General features: G+C 38.1%; 1 protein-coding gene across 11 annotated transcripts in view; it reads left to right on the forward strand.

Moving 5' to 3' along the window:
- ralgps2 (Ral GEF with PH domain and SH3 binding motif 2) overlaps positions 1 to 14,289 on the forward strand; it is a 486,036-nt gene that overhangs the window by 356,399 nt on the left and 115,348 nt on the right. For all 11 annotated transcript variants that reach the window (XM_069937722.1, XM_069937721.1, XM_069937720.1 and 8 more), the window contains one exon: positions 13,147 to 13,214. In XM_069937722.1, coding sequence (XP_069793823.1) covers positions 13,147 to 13,214 — 68 coding nt within the window. The remainder of the gene's footprint in view (positions 1 to 13,146; positions 13,215 to 14,289) is intronic.

Genomic DNA, 14,289 nt, shown 5'->3' on the forward strand with positions numbered 1-14,289 from the left:
CACGTCTGCCGGAAGCTCATTCCACATCCCTACCACCCTTTGCGTAAAGAAATTTCCCCTCATGTTCCCCTTATAATTTTCCTCCTTCAATCTTAAACCAAGCCCTCTAGTTTGAATCTCCCCCACTCTTAATTGAAAAAAGCCTATCCACATTTACTCTGTCTGTCCCTTTTAAAATCTTAAACACCTCTATAAAGTCCCTCCTCAATCTTCTACGCTCCAGAGAAAAAATCCCCAGTCTGCACAACCTTTCCCTGTAACTCAAACCTTGAAATCCTGTCAACATTCTCGTGAACCTTCTCTGCACTCTCTCTATTTTGTTTATATCTTTCCTATAATTTGGTGACCAAAACTGTACACAGTACTCCAAATTTGGCCTCACCAAAGCCTTGTACAATTTCATCATAACCTCCCTACTCTTGAATTCAATAATCTGATTTATGAAGGCCAACATTCCAAATGCCTTCTTCACCACACCATCTACCTGAGTATCAGCCTTGAGGGTACTATTTACCATAACTCCTAAATCCCTTTGTTGCTCTACACATCTCAATAGCCTACCATTTAATACATATGACCTATTTAGATTTGCCTTTCCAAAATGTAAAACCTCACTCTTATCTGTATTAAATTCAGTCATTTTTCAGCCCACACCTCCAGCCTTCCTAAATCAACTTTTAATCTACAGTAATCTTCCTCACTGTCCACAACACCACCAATCTTTGTATCATCCGCAAACTTGCTTATCCAATTCTCCACCCCTACTTCCAGATCGTTAATATATATAACAAACAATAGTGGACCTAGGACCGATCCCTGAGGAACTGCACTAGTCATCGGCCTCCAATTGGACAAACAATTTTCTATCACTACTCTCTGACACCTCCCATCCAACCATTGCTGAATCCATTTCACTACCTCCTTATTTATACCTAATGCCTCCACCTTTTTTCCTAACCTCATGTGGGGAACTTTGTCAAAAGCTTTACTAAAGTCTAAATAGACAACATCCACAGCTTTCCCTTCATCAACCTTTTTTGTAACCCCCTCAAAAAACTCAATCAGGTTTGTCAAGCATGATCTACCCCTGACAAAACCATGCTGATTACTCCCTATCAATCCTTGTACCTCCAAATATTTGTAAATACCATCCCTCAGAACACTTTCCATCAACTTGCCCACCATAGATGTCAGACTCATGGGTCTGTAATTCCCAGGTTTACATTTGGACCCTTTCTTAAACAGCGGAACCACAAGCGCCACCCTCCAATCTTTTGGCACTACCCCCGTGGCCAGTGACATCCTAAATATCTCTGTTAATGGCCCCACTATCTGTCCACAGCCTTCTGAGTGTCCTTGGGAATATTTTGTCCAGTCCCGGAGATTTATCCACCTTTATCTTTTTCAACACAGCCATCACTACCTCCTCGGATATCCTTATATGCTTCATGACCTCCCCACTATTTTTCTTTACTTCAACTGGTTCAATATTTTTTTCCCTAGTGAATACCGAGGTAAAGAAATCATTCAAAATTTCCCCCATTTCCTCTGACTTCTCACTCAGGCTACCCTCGCTATCTACAAGGAGTCCAATTTTATCCCTCACTAATCTTTTACTTTTAATGTACCAATAGAAATCCTTTGGATTTATTTTTACTCTGTCTCCCAAAGCCTCTTCGTGCCTTTTTTTATCCTTTCTAATTTCTTTCTTAAGATTCCTTCTACACTCCTTGTAGTCCTCCATCAAATTCTCAGCTCCCTACTCTTTATACCTCTCGTACACCTCCCTTTTTTCTCCTAATCAAATTTCCAATATTCCTCGAAAACCAAGTCTCCCTATGACTTCCAGCCTTTCCTTTGATCCTCACTGGGACATATCTACTCTGTATCCTCAAAATTTCTTTTTTGAATATCCTCCATTTTTCATTTACATCCTTACCTGAAAATATCCTGTCCCACTCAATACTCCCCAAGTCCCTTCTTATTCCTTCGAAATTTGCTCTTCTCCAATCCAGAACCTCAACTTTAGGCCCCTCCTTGCTCTTCCCTAAAACTAACAGAGTTATGATCACTAGACCCAATTTGTTCTCCAACATTAATGTCCGATACCTGACCTAGCTCGTTCCCTAACAGGAGATCCAGTATTACACCATCCCGAGTTGGTTCTTCTACTAATTGATTTCGAAAACAATCTTGAACTCATTTAATGAACTCTAGCCCATCCAGCCCTCTAACTGTATGGGTATCCCAATCAATGTGAGGGAAGTTAAAATCTCCCACGATCACTACCTTATGATTCTCACACATATACGTTATCTCCCTACAAATTTGTTCCTCTAATTTTCTTGGCCCATTTGGTGGTCTGTAATACACTCCTATTAGCACCTTCATGCCTCCTTCACCCCTCAATTCCACCCAAACAGCCTCACTGGACGATCCCTCCAGACTATCCTGCCACCTCATGGCAGTAATGTCCTCCTTAACAAGCAGAGCAACTCCTCCCCCTTTTTTATCCCCTGATCTATCACGTCTAAAACAAATGTATCCTGGAATATTAAGTTGCCAGTCCTGCCCCTCCTGTAGCCAGGTCTCACTAATTGCCGCAATATCATGACCCCAAGTATCTGTCCATGCTCTAAGCTCATCTACCTTGTTCACTATGCTTCTTGCATTAAAATATATGCATTTCAGAGAATGACCCTCACATATATTCTCTTTTCTACCTTTTACCCTAATCTCCATCCTACCTTTGTTATCGTTATTATTCTTATCTAGGTGGCCATGCTCCCTTGACACTGCTCTCACACTCTGTTCCCCACCCCCCTGCCAAACTAGTTTAAACCTTCCCCCACAGCTCTAGCAAATCTGCTTGCCAGCACATTGGTCCCCCTCCAGTTCAAGTAGAGTCCGTCCCTTTTGTACAGGTCATGTCAGTATACTTTTCACAGTACACCTGTCAAAGTTCAATGGTGAATTCGCTAACAGTAGTGAATCTGTGGAATGAATAAATGCATTTCAGACATCAATAGATAAATTATTGTAGGAAAATTAAGTGTTATGAGAAACAGACAAGTACATGTAGCTGAATCCACAGCCTCATCAGCCATGATATTATTGAATGGAGGAGCTCGCTTGATGTGCCAGATGGCCTACTCCTGCTCTTATTTCTTATGTTCTTATGACATGCTGAATCTCCTTGAACTCCTGAAAAAGTAGAGGCATTGGATTGCTTTTCTGACACTTCTTTAAACACTGGTCTCAGGAGAGGTCACCCAGGAACTTGCTGAAGACTCCACTGCTGAAGACGAGTGTTGGTCCTTCATCCTCCCTCCCCTTCCTAAAGTTCACAATCACCTCATTGATCTGGCAGGCAAGACTAAGAGTAAGATTATTGTTCTGGCACCAAACAATCAATTTTTTAAAATCTCTGTCCGATCATCTGACTCATCATTACATGTTATTGGGCAAACAGCAAATTTGTCAGCAAATTTAAATAAGCAGTTGGAGCTGATCTTGGCATGAAATTGTGAGTGTAAAAGGAATACAGTCTGGGACTAAGCGCACAGCCTTGAGGTGCCTCAATGTTGATCGTCAGCGAAGAGGAGGTGACATTGCCATTCAGCACTGCTTGGTGTTTGCCAATGAAGAAGACAAGTTCCCAACTACAAAGTGAGCTACAGTAAACCATCAGTTTTGATGGTGTTTGTTACATGGTAAACTGTAGTCAATGAACAACAGTCTGACATAGCTGTTCTTGTCATCTATGTGGTCCAATGCAGAGTCGAGGGCCTGCAAGATAAGATCTGCTGATGACATGTTCTGGAGGTAGTCAAACTGTAGATCTAGATCCTCCCTGAGGTAGGATAATGTGCACCATTATCAATCTTTCAAAGCACTTCACTGTGTTGGTGCAAATGCTATCAGCCAAATAATCGTTGATGTAGGTCATCTTGATCTTACTGGGCACTGGTGTGATAGATATCCTTTTGAAGCAAGTGGGACTCTCAGTCCATCGCCACAAGAAGTTTAAATGTTTACAAAAACCATAGCCACTTAGTCTGTACACTGTCAAGGCCAATATTTATTACTCATCTTTAATTGCTGCTGACAAAGATGTTGGTGAGCCACCTCCTTGAACTTCTGTGATCCTTTTTTGTAAATCCACATAGCTGTTTGGTCGCAATTGCAGGATTTGGAACCAGTAACATTGAAGAAATAGTTTATTTCCAAGTAAAGGTATGTGCAACTTTTAGGGGAGTGTGTCATCTTTGTTTGTCTCTGACTTTATGAGCTCCATTTTTGCATCTGATATGGGCAGCGCACTTGTGATCATGTCCATGAAGGCATTCACATCTTAATTCATTTTGGTGTTTGCGGGCACTCTCGTGTCAACAGCTCTTGACAATGTGTCTGCTGTGTACATGAGCTTACCTGGAGTATATGCTACATTCAGTGTATAACATTGCAAACCTAATCATCATTCTTTGTATTCTAAGTGGACGTTCATTTAATGCTTTTGGAACAATGCAATGAAGGGCTATGGTCAGTCTCTACATTGATTGCTTGTCCTGACACAAACAGAAGAAATCTCTCATGGGTGTATGTGATGCTGAGCAACTCCTTTTCATTTTGAGCGTATCGCGTCTCTGCGTCTGTCATTGAGGATGATGCATACGCAGTGGGTTGCCAGTCATCATATTTTTACAGAAGAACTGCACCAAGCCCACTATGTGATGTGTCTGATGATATCTTGATGGGTCTCACTGGGTCATAAAACCTCAGAACTGGTTCCTCTGTGAGCAGTTTCTTTAGTTCCCTCCATGACTTCATGCTCATGATTCCACTCCCATTCAATGTTCTTTTCTGTTCGTCTTCTCAATCCAGCCATCTTTTCTGAGAGGTTGGATATGAATTTACCCATATAGTTGACCATTTCATTAAACCTCTGTATGTCCTTTCTGCATTGTGATCTTAGCATGTTCCCAATGGCGGACTCCTTTCTGGGATCTGGTCTGATGCCCTCACTGCCAATAATATCTCCTACAAATGTGAGTTCTGTCACCCTGAGCTGGCATTTTTCTCTATTCAGCTTCAGGTTAGCTTTCCTTGTTGGTTCCAGCACTTTCCTTAGTCTCTCATCATGCTCCATTCTTGTGGTTCCCCATACTATGATGTCATAGATTGAGGTATAAACTCCATCCAGGTGTTCATAGACCATATGGATAGTTCTGTGATACACTTCAGGAGCTGAGGCAATTCCGAATGGTAACCTTAGGAATCTGTATCTGCCAAATAGATTATTGAATGTGCATAGTCTTGAACTTGCTTCATCCAATTTTAACTGTCAAAATCCTAATGATGCATCTAACTTGCTGAAAAACTTTGCATTTGCAACTGTGACATGATTTCTTCATGTATCAGAAGCTTAAAGTGTTCTCTCTTTATTGCTCTGTTTAGATCTCTCGGATCCAGGCAAATTCTAAGCTTTCCATCCTTTTTGTCCACAACGACGAGTGAACTCACCCACTCCGTTGGCTCATCTATCTTCTGAATCATGTTCAGGCTTTCCATCCTGTCCAACTCTGCTTTTAGTTGCTTTTTTTAAAAAAAAAAATATTTTTCACACAATAAACCATACTGACCAAAATACATACAGACATTTTTCTCTTGAATATATAGTGTCATTTTCTCCCCTTTTTCCCCCTCCCTTCCCTCCCTCCCTCTCCCCCCTTCCCATTTATTCAAAATTCAATCTATAAGATACATTAAATCCGTTAAACAATGTCGTCACTTAATAAAATAAATAAGAAATTTTTATCTTTTACTTTTATATACTGAGTCAGATCATTTCGTTGTCTTCTCCTGTCATTTTAGGTGGTGGAGGTTCATGGTAGGATTTCTCTATTGTATTTCATGTATGGTTCCCTTATTTGTTTGAATATTGTGATGTTATTTCTTAAATTATATGTTATTTTTTCCAATGGAATACATTTATTTATTTCTATGTACCATTGCTGTATTCTCAGGTTGTCTTCTAATTTCCAGGTTGACATAATACATTTTTTTGCTACAGCTAGGGCTATCATAATAAATCTTTTGTGCTCCATCCAAATCGAGTCCAAATTCTTTATTTCTTATATTACTTAGAAGGAAGATCTCTGGGTTTTTTTGTATATTGCTTTTTGTGATTTTATTTAATATCTGGTTTAGATCTTCCCAAAATTTTTTCACTTTCTCACATGTCCAAATTGCATGTATTGTTGTTCTCGTTTCCTTTTTACAGCGAAAACATCTGTCTGATACTGTTGGGTCCCATTTATTTAACTTTTGGAATATTAAGTTGCCAGTCCTGTATATACAATTATATTGTATCATGTATAACCTCGTGTTTATTGTATTTCTCATAGTTCCGGAGCATAGCTTTTCCCATGTTTCATTCTTTATCTTTATGTTTAGATTTTGTTCCCATTTTTGTTTAAGTTTACAGTTTATTTCCTCGTTCTCCTTTTCTTGCAGTTTGATGTACATGTTTGTTATAAATTTTTTAATTATCATTGTGTCTGTAATCACATATTCAAACTTGCTTCCTTCTGGTAACCTCAGACTGTTTCCCAATTTGTCCTTCAAGTAGGTTTTCAGTTGGTGGTATGCAAACCTTGTATCGTGAGTTATATTATATTTGTCCTTCATTTGTTCAAAAGATAATAATTTATTTCCCGAAAAACAATTTTCTATTCTTTTGATCCCTTTTCTCTCCCATTCTCTGAAGGAAAGGTTATTTATTGTGAAAGGGATTAGTTGATTTTGTGTCAATATTAATTTTGGTAGTTGATAATTTATTTTATTCCTTTCTACGTGAATCTTCTTCCAAATGTTGAGCAGATGGTGCAATACTGGTGAATTCCTATGTGGCACCAATTTTTCATCCCACTTATAGAGTATAGGTATCTTCTCCCCTATTTTATCTAGCTCTAATCTGGTCCAATCTGGTTTTTCCCTTGTTTGATAAAAATCTGATAGGTATCTTAATTGTGCTGCTCTATAATAATTCTTAAAGTTTGGTAGTTGTAAGCCTCCTTGTTTGTACCATTCTGTTAATTTATCTAGTGCTATCCTCAGTTTCCTCCCTTTCCATAAGAATTTCCTTATTATTTTCTTTAGCGCCTTGAAGAATTTCTCTGTTAGGTGAATTGGTAATGATTGAAATAGGTATTGTATCCTGGGAAGATGTTCATTTTAATACAGTTTATCCTTCCTATCAGTGTTAGTGGTAAGTCTTTCCAGTGCTCTAAGTCTTGTAATTTTTTCATTAATGGCTGATAATTTAGTTTGTATAGATGGCCGAGATTATTATCTAGTTGTATACCTAGGTATCGAATTGCTTGTGTTTGCCATCTAAATGATGATACTTTCTTAAACTTTGTGAAATCCGCATTAATTATTGGCATTGCTTCACTTTTATTTGCGTTGATCTTGTACCCCAATACATCTCCATATTCCTTCAATTTCTTATGTAATTCTTTTATTGATATTTCTGGTTCTGTTAAGTATATTATAACATCATCTGCAAATAGACTGATTTTATATTCCTTCTCTTTTATTTTTATCCCTCTTATTTTATTTTCTGTTCTTATCAGTTCTGCTAGTGGTTCTATAGCTAATGCGAACAGTGAGGGAGATAGAGAACATCCCTGTCTTGTTGATCTGCTTAATTTAAATTGGTTTGATATATATCCATTTACTGTCACTTTCGCCAATGGTCCCTTATATAATGCTTTAATCCAATTAATATATTTCTCTGGTAGGTTGAATTTTTGTAGTACTTTGAATAAATAATTCCATTCTACTCTGTCAAAGGCTTTCTCTGTGTCTAAAGCAACCGCCATTGTTGGAGTTTTGTTTTCTTGTACTGCATGGATTAAGTTAATGAATTTACAGATATTGTCCGTTGTTCGTCTTTTTTTAATAAATCCAGTTTGGTCTAGTTTTACTATTTTTGGTACACAGTTGGCCAATTTGTTTGCTAATAGTTTAGCTATTATCTTATAATCTGTGTTAAGTAGAGATATTGGTCTATACGATGCTGGTGTTAGTGGATCTTTCCCCATCTTTGGTATTACTGTAATTATTGCTGTTTTGCATGAATCTGGCATGTTTTGTGTTTTTTCAATCTGGTTCATTACTTCCAGGAGAGGAGGAATTAATAAGTCTTTAAATGTTTTATAGAATTCTATTGGGAGTCCATCCTCTCCTGGCGTTTTATTGTTTGGTAGTTTTTTTAATATCTCCTGTATTTCTTCTATTTCAAATGGTTTTATTAATTTATTTTGCTCCTCTGTTTGCAATTTTGGTAGTTCAATTTTAGTTAGAAATTCATCTATTTTGTCTTCTTTCCCTTCGTTTCCAGTTTGATATAGTTGCTCATAGAATTCCCTGAAGTTTTCGTTGATCTCCATTGTGTTATATGTAATTTGTTTGTCCTTTTTCCTTGATGCCAATACCGTTCTTTTAGTTTGTTCTGTCTTAATCTGCCACGCTAGTATTTTGTGCGTTCTTTTAGTTGCTTTTGAAGCGCAAATTGAACTTTTCTGCATGGATGTATTATCAATGGCACATGTTTATCCACTCTGATTGTGTGTTCTCCTGGAAGGCAACCTAGAGCCTGAAATAGGTCATTGTACTCCTTTATGAGTTCATCATAGTCTCGCTCTCCTTCACTTTCCACAATGAGGACTCTTTTTACCAAGTTCAGTTTCTCACAGGCTGTTAAACCTAGTATGGCCTGTACATCCTTTGGTACCATGATGAATGCTGGCATTTGCTCTTTGTCCTTGTGTTTCACTTTGACCATGCATTCTCCTTGCACTGGTATATCAGTAACTAAATATCCTGACATCTTCACTTTTGTTCTATATATCTTTGGACTCTGTCTAATCTTCTTAAAATCAGATTCTGATATTACATTAATATGTGCTCCAGTATTCAATTTAACTGAAATATATATGTCATTAACTTTTAATCTCAACAACCAGTATTTGTTTTCTTTCTTGTTTTCAGGCACAACATCTACATAGAATTCCTCTATCTCCCTTTCATCTACTGCATGAATCTTTCTTTGTTGCACTTGGTTCCTACAGCAATAGGCATAATGATTGCTTTTGTTGCACATATAGCATGTTTTACCATATGCTGCATACTTTTTTGGTAGATGTTGTGTACCACATCGACGACATAGCTTTCGATTATCCCTTTCATTTTTGTTCACTGGACACACCTCTCTTTCCACTTTGGCGCACTTTTTGTTAAATGGTTTATGCCTGTTCTTGCTCACTGCATCCATGATGTAGCTAATTTCACTGAACAGCTCTTTTGTCTGTGTTTTTACAATTTCTGCATCTCTACAGAGTGTTATGGCTTTTTCCAGGTGTAGATTTTGCTCTCTTAGCAGTGTTTCCCTTGGACTCTTACCTGGAATACCACACACAAGTCTGTCCTTTATCACACATTTTGCTTCTGTTTCTCAATTCAATCACATTTTGACCAATACTTTCTTCCATTTTCTGTACACGTGAAAAACCTGTGCCTCTCAAATGTCACGTTACATTTAGGTTGCATCAAACTGTTCCGCTATTTTTTCCAATTTCATTTTGTCTCCTTCAGCAGCAAATGTGAAGTTATTATACACTTCCAGGGCTTCATCACCCATGACATATAAGAAAACTGATGCTTTCACTTTATCACTTCTCTCGTCAGCTCCGACTGCCACTAAATACAATCCAAAATGCTGTTTAAATTTGTTCCAATTTTCTGCCACATTACCTGTCATCTGAAGCTTTGCTGGTAGATATAATTTTTGCATTTTTCTCTTTGTTAGCCTCTCTTCACTGATCATTTGCTGACTTTAGATTTTCCTTTTAAAATATTTCCTTCTCATTTCCTTCATCCCACTTCTGACACCATGTTGATGAAGGAAAAGGTTTACTTTAAAGTTGATGAAAACAGCACCATGAGGCATGCAATGAGGCTGCAAGTCTCCATTGCAGCTCTTGAATATGTGTGTCAGCCCCCTGCTGGCACTCAGCCAAGTCTAATCAAACAGTAAGGCATTGCTAGTTGCATTGCAACAATGATCACCATCATTACAAGGAGCATACATGTGGTATTTTGGTTACCATGCACGTAACCCCATGTAAATATTGGTGATGCAAATTATGGATTTGCAAAATACTACCAGGGTAACCTCTGAGCATTTGTAGTGCATCCTGTAAATGGTACTCATTATAAACTCCATGCACTGGTGTTGGAGGGAGAGGTTATTTACTGGATTGCTTTGACTTGGTGCTATTTCTTGTATTATTCAACCTGTACTTATTATGCAAGTCAGAGTATTTCATATTGGAACTGACATGTGTTTTCCTGGTGGTATGGAAAAAAAAAATTGTCAGGAGGATGGTTATTTGCTTCAGGCCACCCAACCTTTGATTTAATTTTGTAATCAGTATTTTTGTGGCAGGTCCATGGTTAAGATAACAGATTCAAGGATGTGTGGTAAGTCTGCATTTAGGAACCAACTAGCGAAGATCCATCCTAATCTTAGCTTATTACCCTTATTTTTGCTATTTCTGGTATATGATTGTGCCATTTATTTTGGTCTGAACCCTCTGGCGCTACATTAACCACTCACAGTGTAGCATCAGGTGTGAAGAAATGAGGTTGAGGTCATAGTCAAATAAGTTCTTAATTTCATCCTCGATCTATCAACATGGCTTTGACTTGACATTGACTGGGTCTTGGTGAATTTGTTCCTGGTCGGCAAAAGCATATGCATGTTCATAATTAAACAGAAATAATAGAAATTACTGCAAATTTGCCAAGTTGCACCCTGATATCTACAATTATTGCTCTTCACTTTTTTTTATATATTAAAGTGATACGGGCTTCATAGGCTGAGCCAGCCCTTAATTGCCCATCTCTGATATACCTTGAGAAGGTGATGGTGAGCACTCTTCTTCAACCTCTAAAGCCCTTGAAGCATGGATGCCCATAACATCTGTTAGTGAGGGAGCTCCAATATTTTAGAGCAGCAACAGTGAAGAAATGGCAATGTATATTAAAACCAGAATGGTTTATGGCTTGGAGGTCAACTTCCAGGTGGTGGAGATCCATGCTTTTGCTGCCTTGTCCTTCTTGCTATTGAGGTCCTGGGTTTGAAGGTTTGATCAAAGAGCAAAGAAGTAGTGTAAAGGATAAATATTGGGAGAATTTGATAAGATTAGAGTAGGTTACATACATACACACATTTTGAAACGGATCTTATTTGAAAGACTGAAGAATTCATATTCAGTAAACTTTACTGAAACAATGGAGAATACTCAGCACATTTCACAAGTAGGCGCTAATTGAAATGATGTAATGAAATGAATAGACCATTGTCTTGGAGAATACAAACTGGCTGTTTGCAAGTACCTACAGAATGCTCACAGAAAGGTCACTCCTGGGTTTTGTTTACCTAAGGCAACAGCTTGACCAAGAAGGATAACTCCTGTTGTTTGCTGAAGAAGGTGGGAGTTTTTGCAAATGAGAGAGTAACATGAACTTTCTGGCAGTTTGTCTTGGGTAAACTTATACCTCTCATTTTGTTCGTTTTAGATTGGTCATAGTGTTTGAGCTAACGAAAGAAAATAGACACACACACCAAGAGCAGTTCAGTTTATACAAATGTTTATTACAAATTCAAAAGCTGATTTCACACTACAATATGTAAGCCCTTCCCAACTATACTTATCAATGCTTGGACTGGTCCCAACTGCCGAAGCGAGGCAACGACTGCACACTTGTAGTAGGTTGTCAGGGCGCCGGTAGCAGCTTCTCCACCTCCCCTGACCGGGACGTTGCTCGGACTCTGGCTGTTCTTCCTTCTTGACAAGGGGTGTTCCCACCTCTCGGAGAGTCTAAACTTCAGCAGCAGGACCACAGGCTTATATACCCCAAAAGCAATTAATCATGCGCCTACTCCTTCTAACATTTGTCAGTCAAAATCAAAACTGAACATACTATTCTACAATTTAGAAGATTAATTATTATGGAACCAGGATGTTATGATTTCCTGGTTTATCTTGTATATACAAAGGCTTATTAAAACTTCTCGAGCAAGACAAGTTGTGACCAATTCGTCAATTTCAGAGTGTTGCATTTGACAACTGCTTTCCCTGGGCCTCACAATGGAATTCCATTTCAAAGTGTATCTTCAGATAAATCCCCATGCCTGCGTTTAATTACATCTGCTAGTTCTGAAAGTAAGGTGACCTGAGTGTGGACCCAGTGTTAGTTCCACATAAGCAAAAAGCATCTGGGCACATGGTTTTAATCCTCCATTACACAGTTGGGAGTTGAAGAGAGAGAGGGAGAGAGGTGAGACCAAGCTCAACAAGCTCTCTCAGGCAGTGTGTGTGTGTGACACTGAAAGAGACTGGACAATCACTGCTGAAACACACCAGGAAAAGCTGGTAGGAAAAAGAAAGCTCCAGAGTGGTGGATGGTTGGCAGTGCTATCTGTCTGTTGTTTCTCTTGGAATAAGTGGAACAGAAAGGAACTCTGTGATAGCCTAAAAGAAGGAGGTTATCATCTGGAGAATTCTGATGGGGCAAGTTTCATCAGCGAGACATTAAGGTGACTAATGATGGTACCTCAGTTGTGGAAATCCTAGAACAACAAATCTCTCTCTGCAAACCCTACAAGAACCTTCCTGAACGATAAACATTTACCTTGTGAGCACCAAAGCCTGGTGAATTTATACATGTTAAATTCTGTGCACAGTATAAGAATTGCCTACAACCAGTGAACTTGGAAGAATGAGAAGTGAGATTGAACTGTGAACCAAAGAACTTTTCTTAAATTTACACACATATTACATATATGTGTGCTTAGAATTAGAAGGGGGTTAAGGTTAGTTAAGTTAATAGAGATAAGTTAAAGTTTGATTCTGTTTTCATGTTTAAAGATAATTAAAAACAAATTTTGTTTAAGTGTCTACTTGTCTTGGTGAATGTCTATTGCTGCTGGGTTTTGGGGTCCTTTGGGCTCGTAACAGTAGACAGTTCTCCCAATTTAGACACAATGTTGCCTATCACATCTTTCTGTCACAGATTGTCTTTAAGAATTGAGCCAGGCACCAGTACACCGCAATCTACAGCTTCAAGGGAAGATCTTGCAGGTAAGTGAAATATATTTGTCTGTAGTACACTTACAGCATTACTTAAGTATCATGCTACCATATTGTATACTGCATGTCTGCTAATCAGATGCAAATCTAACATAGTTATTTTATAAATTATGTGAAGTGCAGGCTTCTATTTGGAGTTTGTGAAATCTTTGGCTATTTCAGGGCAATGTGGGGAAAAATAGTGTATGTTAACCTTGGCATCCATGTCAATAACTTAAAAAGTGAGCATTAATTACCAGTAAGTTAAAGTTTATGTTAGCTGACTGTACACATACAACCAGATGAAACAATGTTTCTCCAAACAACGGTATACACACAATACACAGCACATACTGATAATAATCAGATATGATAAACAAAAAGCGGCCGACTTCATAGTATGGCCCTGATAACGTTTTTTAATGTTTGATTATTTTGTGCAAATGTTCATAATCCTGATGGGAAATATCTTTTTCAGATTCAAGTTTAAAATTAGTTCTTAGAAATGCAAAAGTTGATAAATATAATTGCTCATTTTCTTTAAATGGGGTGTTATTCAACCCAGAGCAATTGAGGGTAATTTTCAAATATACAATATATTCTATTAAAATTTGTAATCTTGTTAGGATGAGTCACTCTTTGTCGCTGAAAAATTTGACCGCAGAGCATCAGGGGCTATCGCCGCTGAATGGTTTCATAACGGTGATTATTGACCATAAACATATTTGGGAAGAGCGTCAATGCATGAAGGTATTGACACGAGAAATAAGTAGATTATGATGATTTTCTGCAGCCAACATTGATTTTATTTCAAATTGACATTCAGTGTTTGTCATTTATTGGCCTTGCATGTCTGAACATGCATCCACGTATACTCATTCCCATTGTCCCCTAACTTCAAGATTGTAATAGGGATGGATAGAATATGAGTACAGAGTTGGGGAAAATAGTTGAAGTAGAAAATTAGTGGAATGCATGAGATATTTGGAACAAGATTGGTCAATTGATGGCACAAATAGGCATAAATGTGCATAATTTGTTTGTTTCTACAGAGATTTGTGCCTTGTGGTTTTTGAGGATCAGATGA

Source organism: Narcine bancroftii, chromosome 5, assembly GCF_036971445.1.
Source record: "Narcine bancroftii isolate sNarBan1 chromosome 5, sNarBan1.hap1, whole genome shotgun sequence".
Lineage (NCBI taxonomy): Eukaryota > Metazoa > Chordata > Chondrichthyes > Torpediniformes > Narcinidae > Narcine > Narcine bancroftii.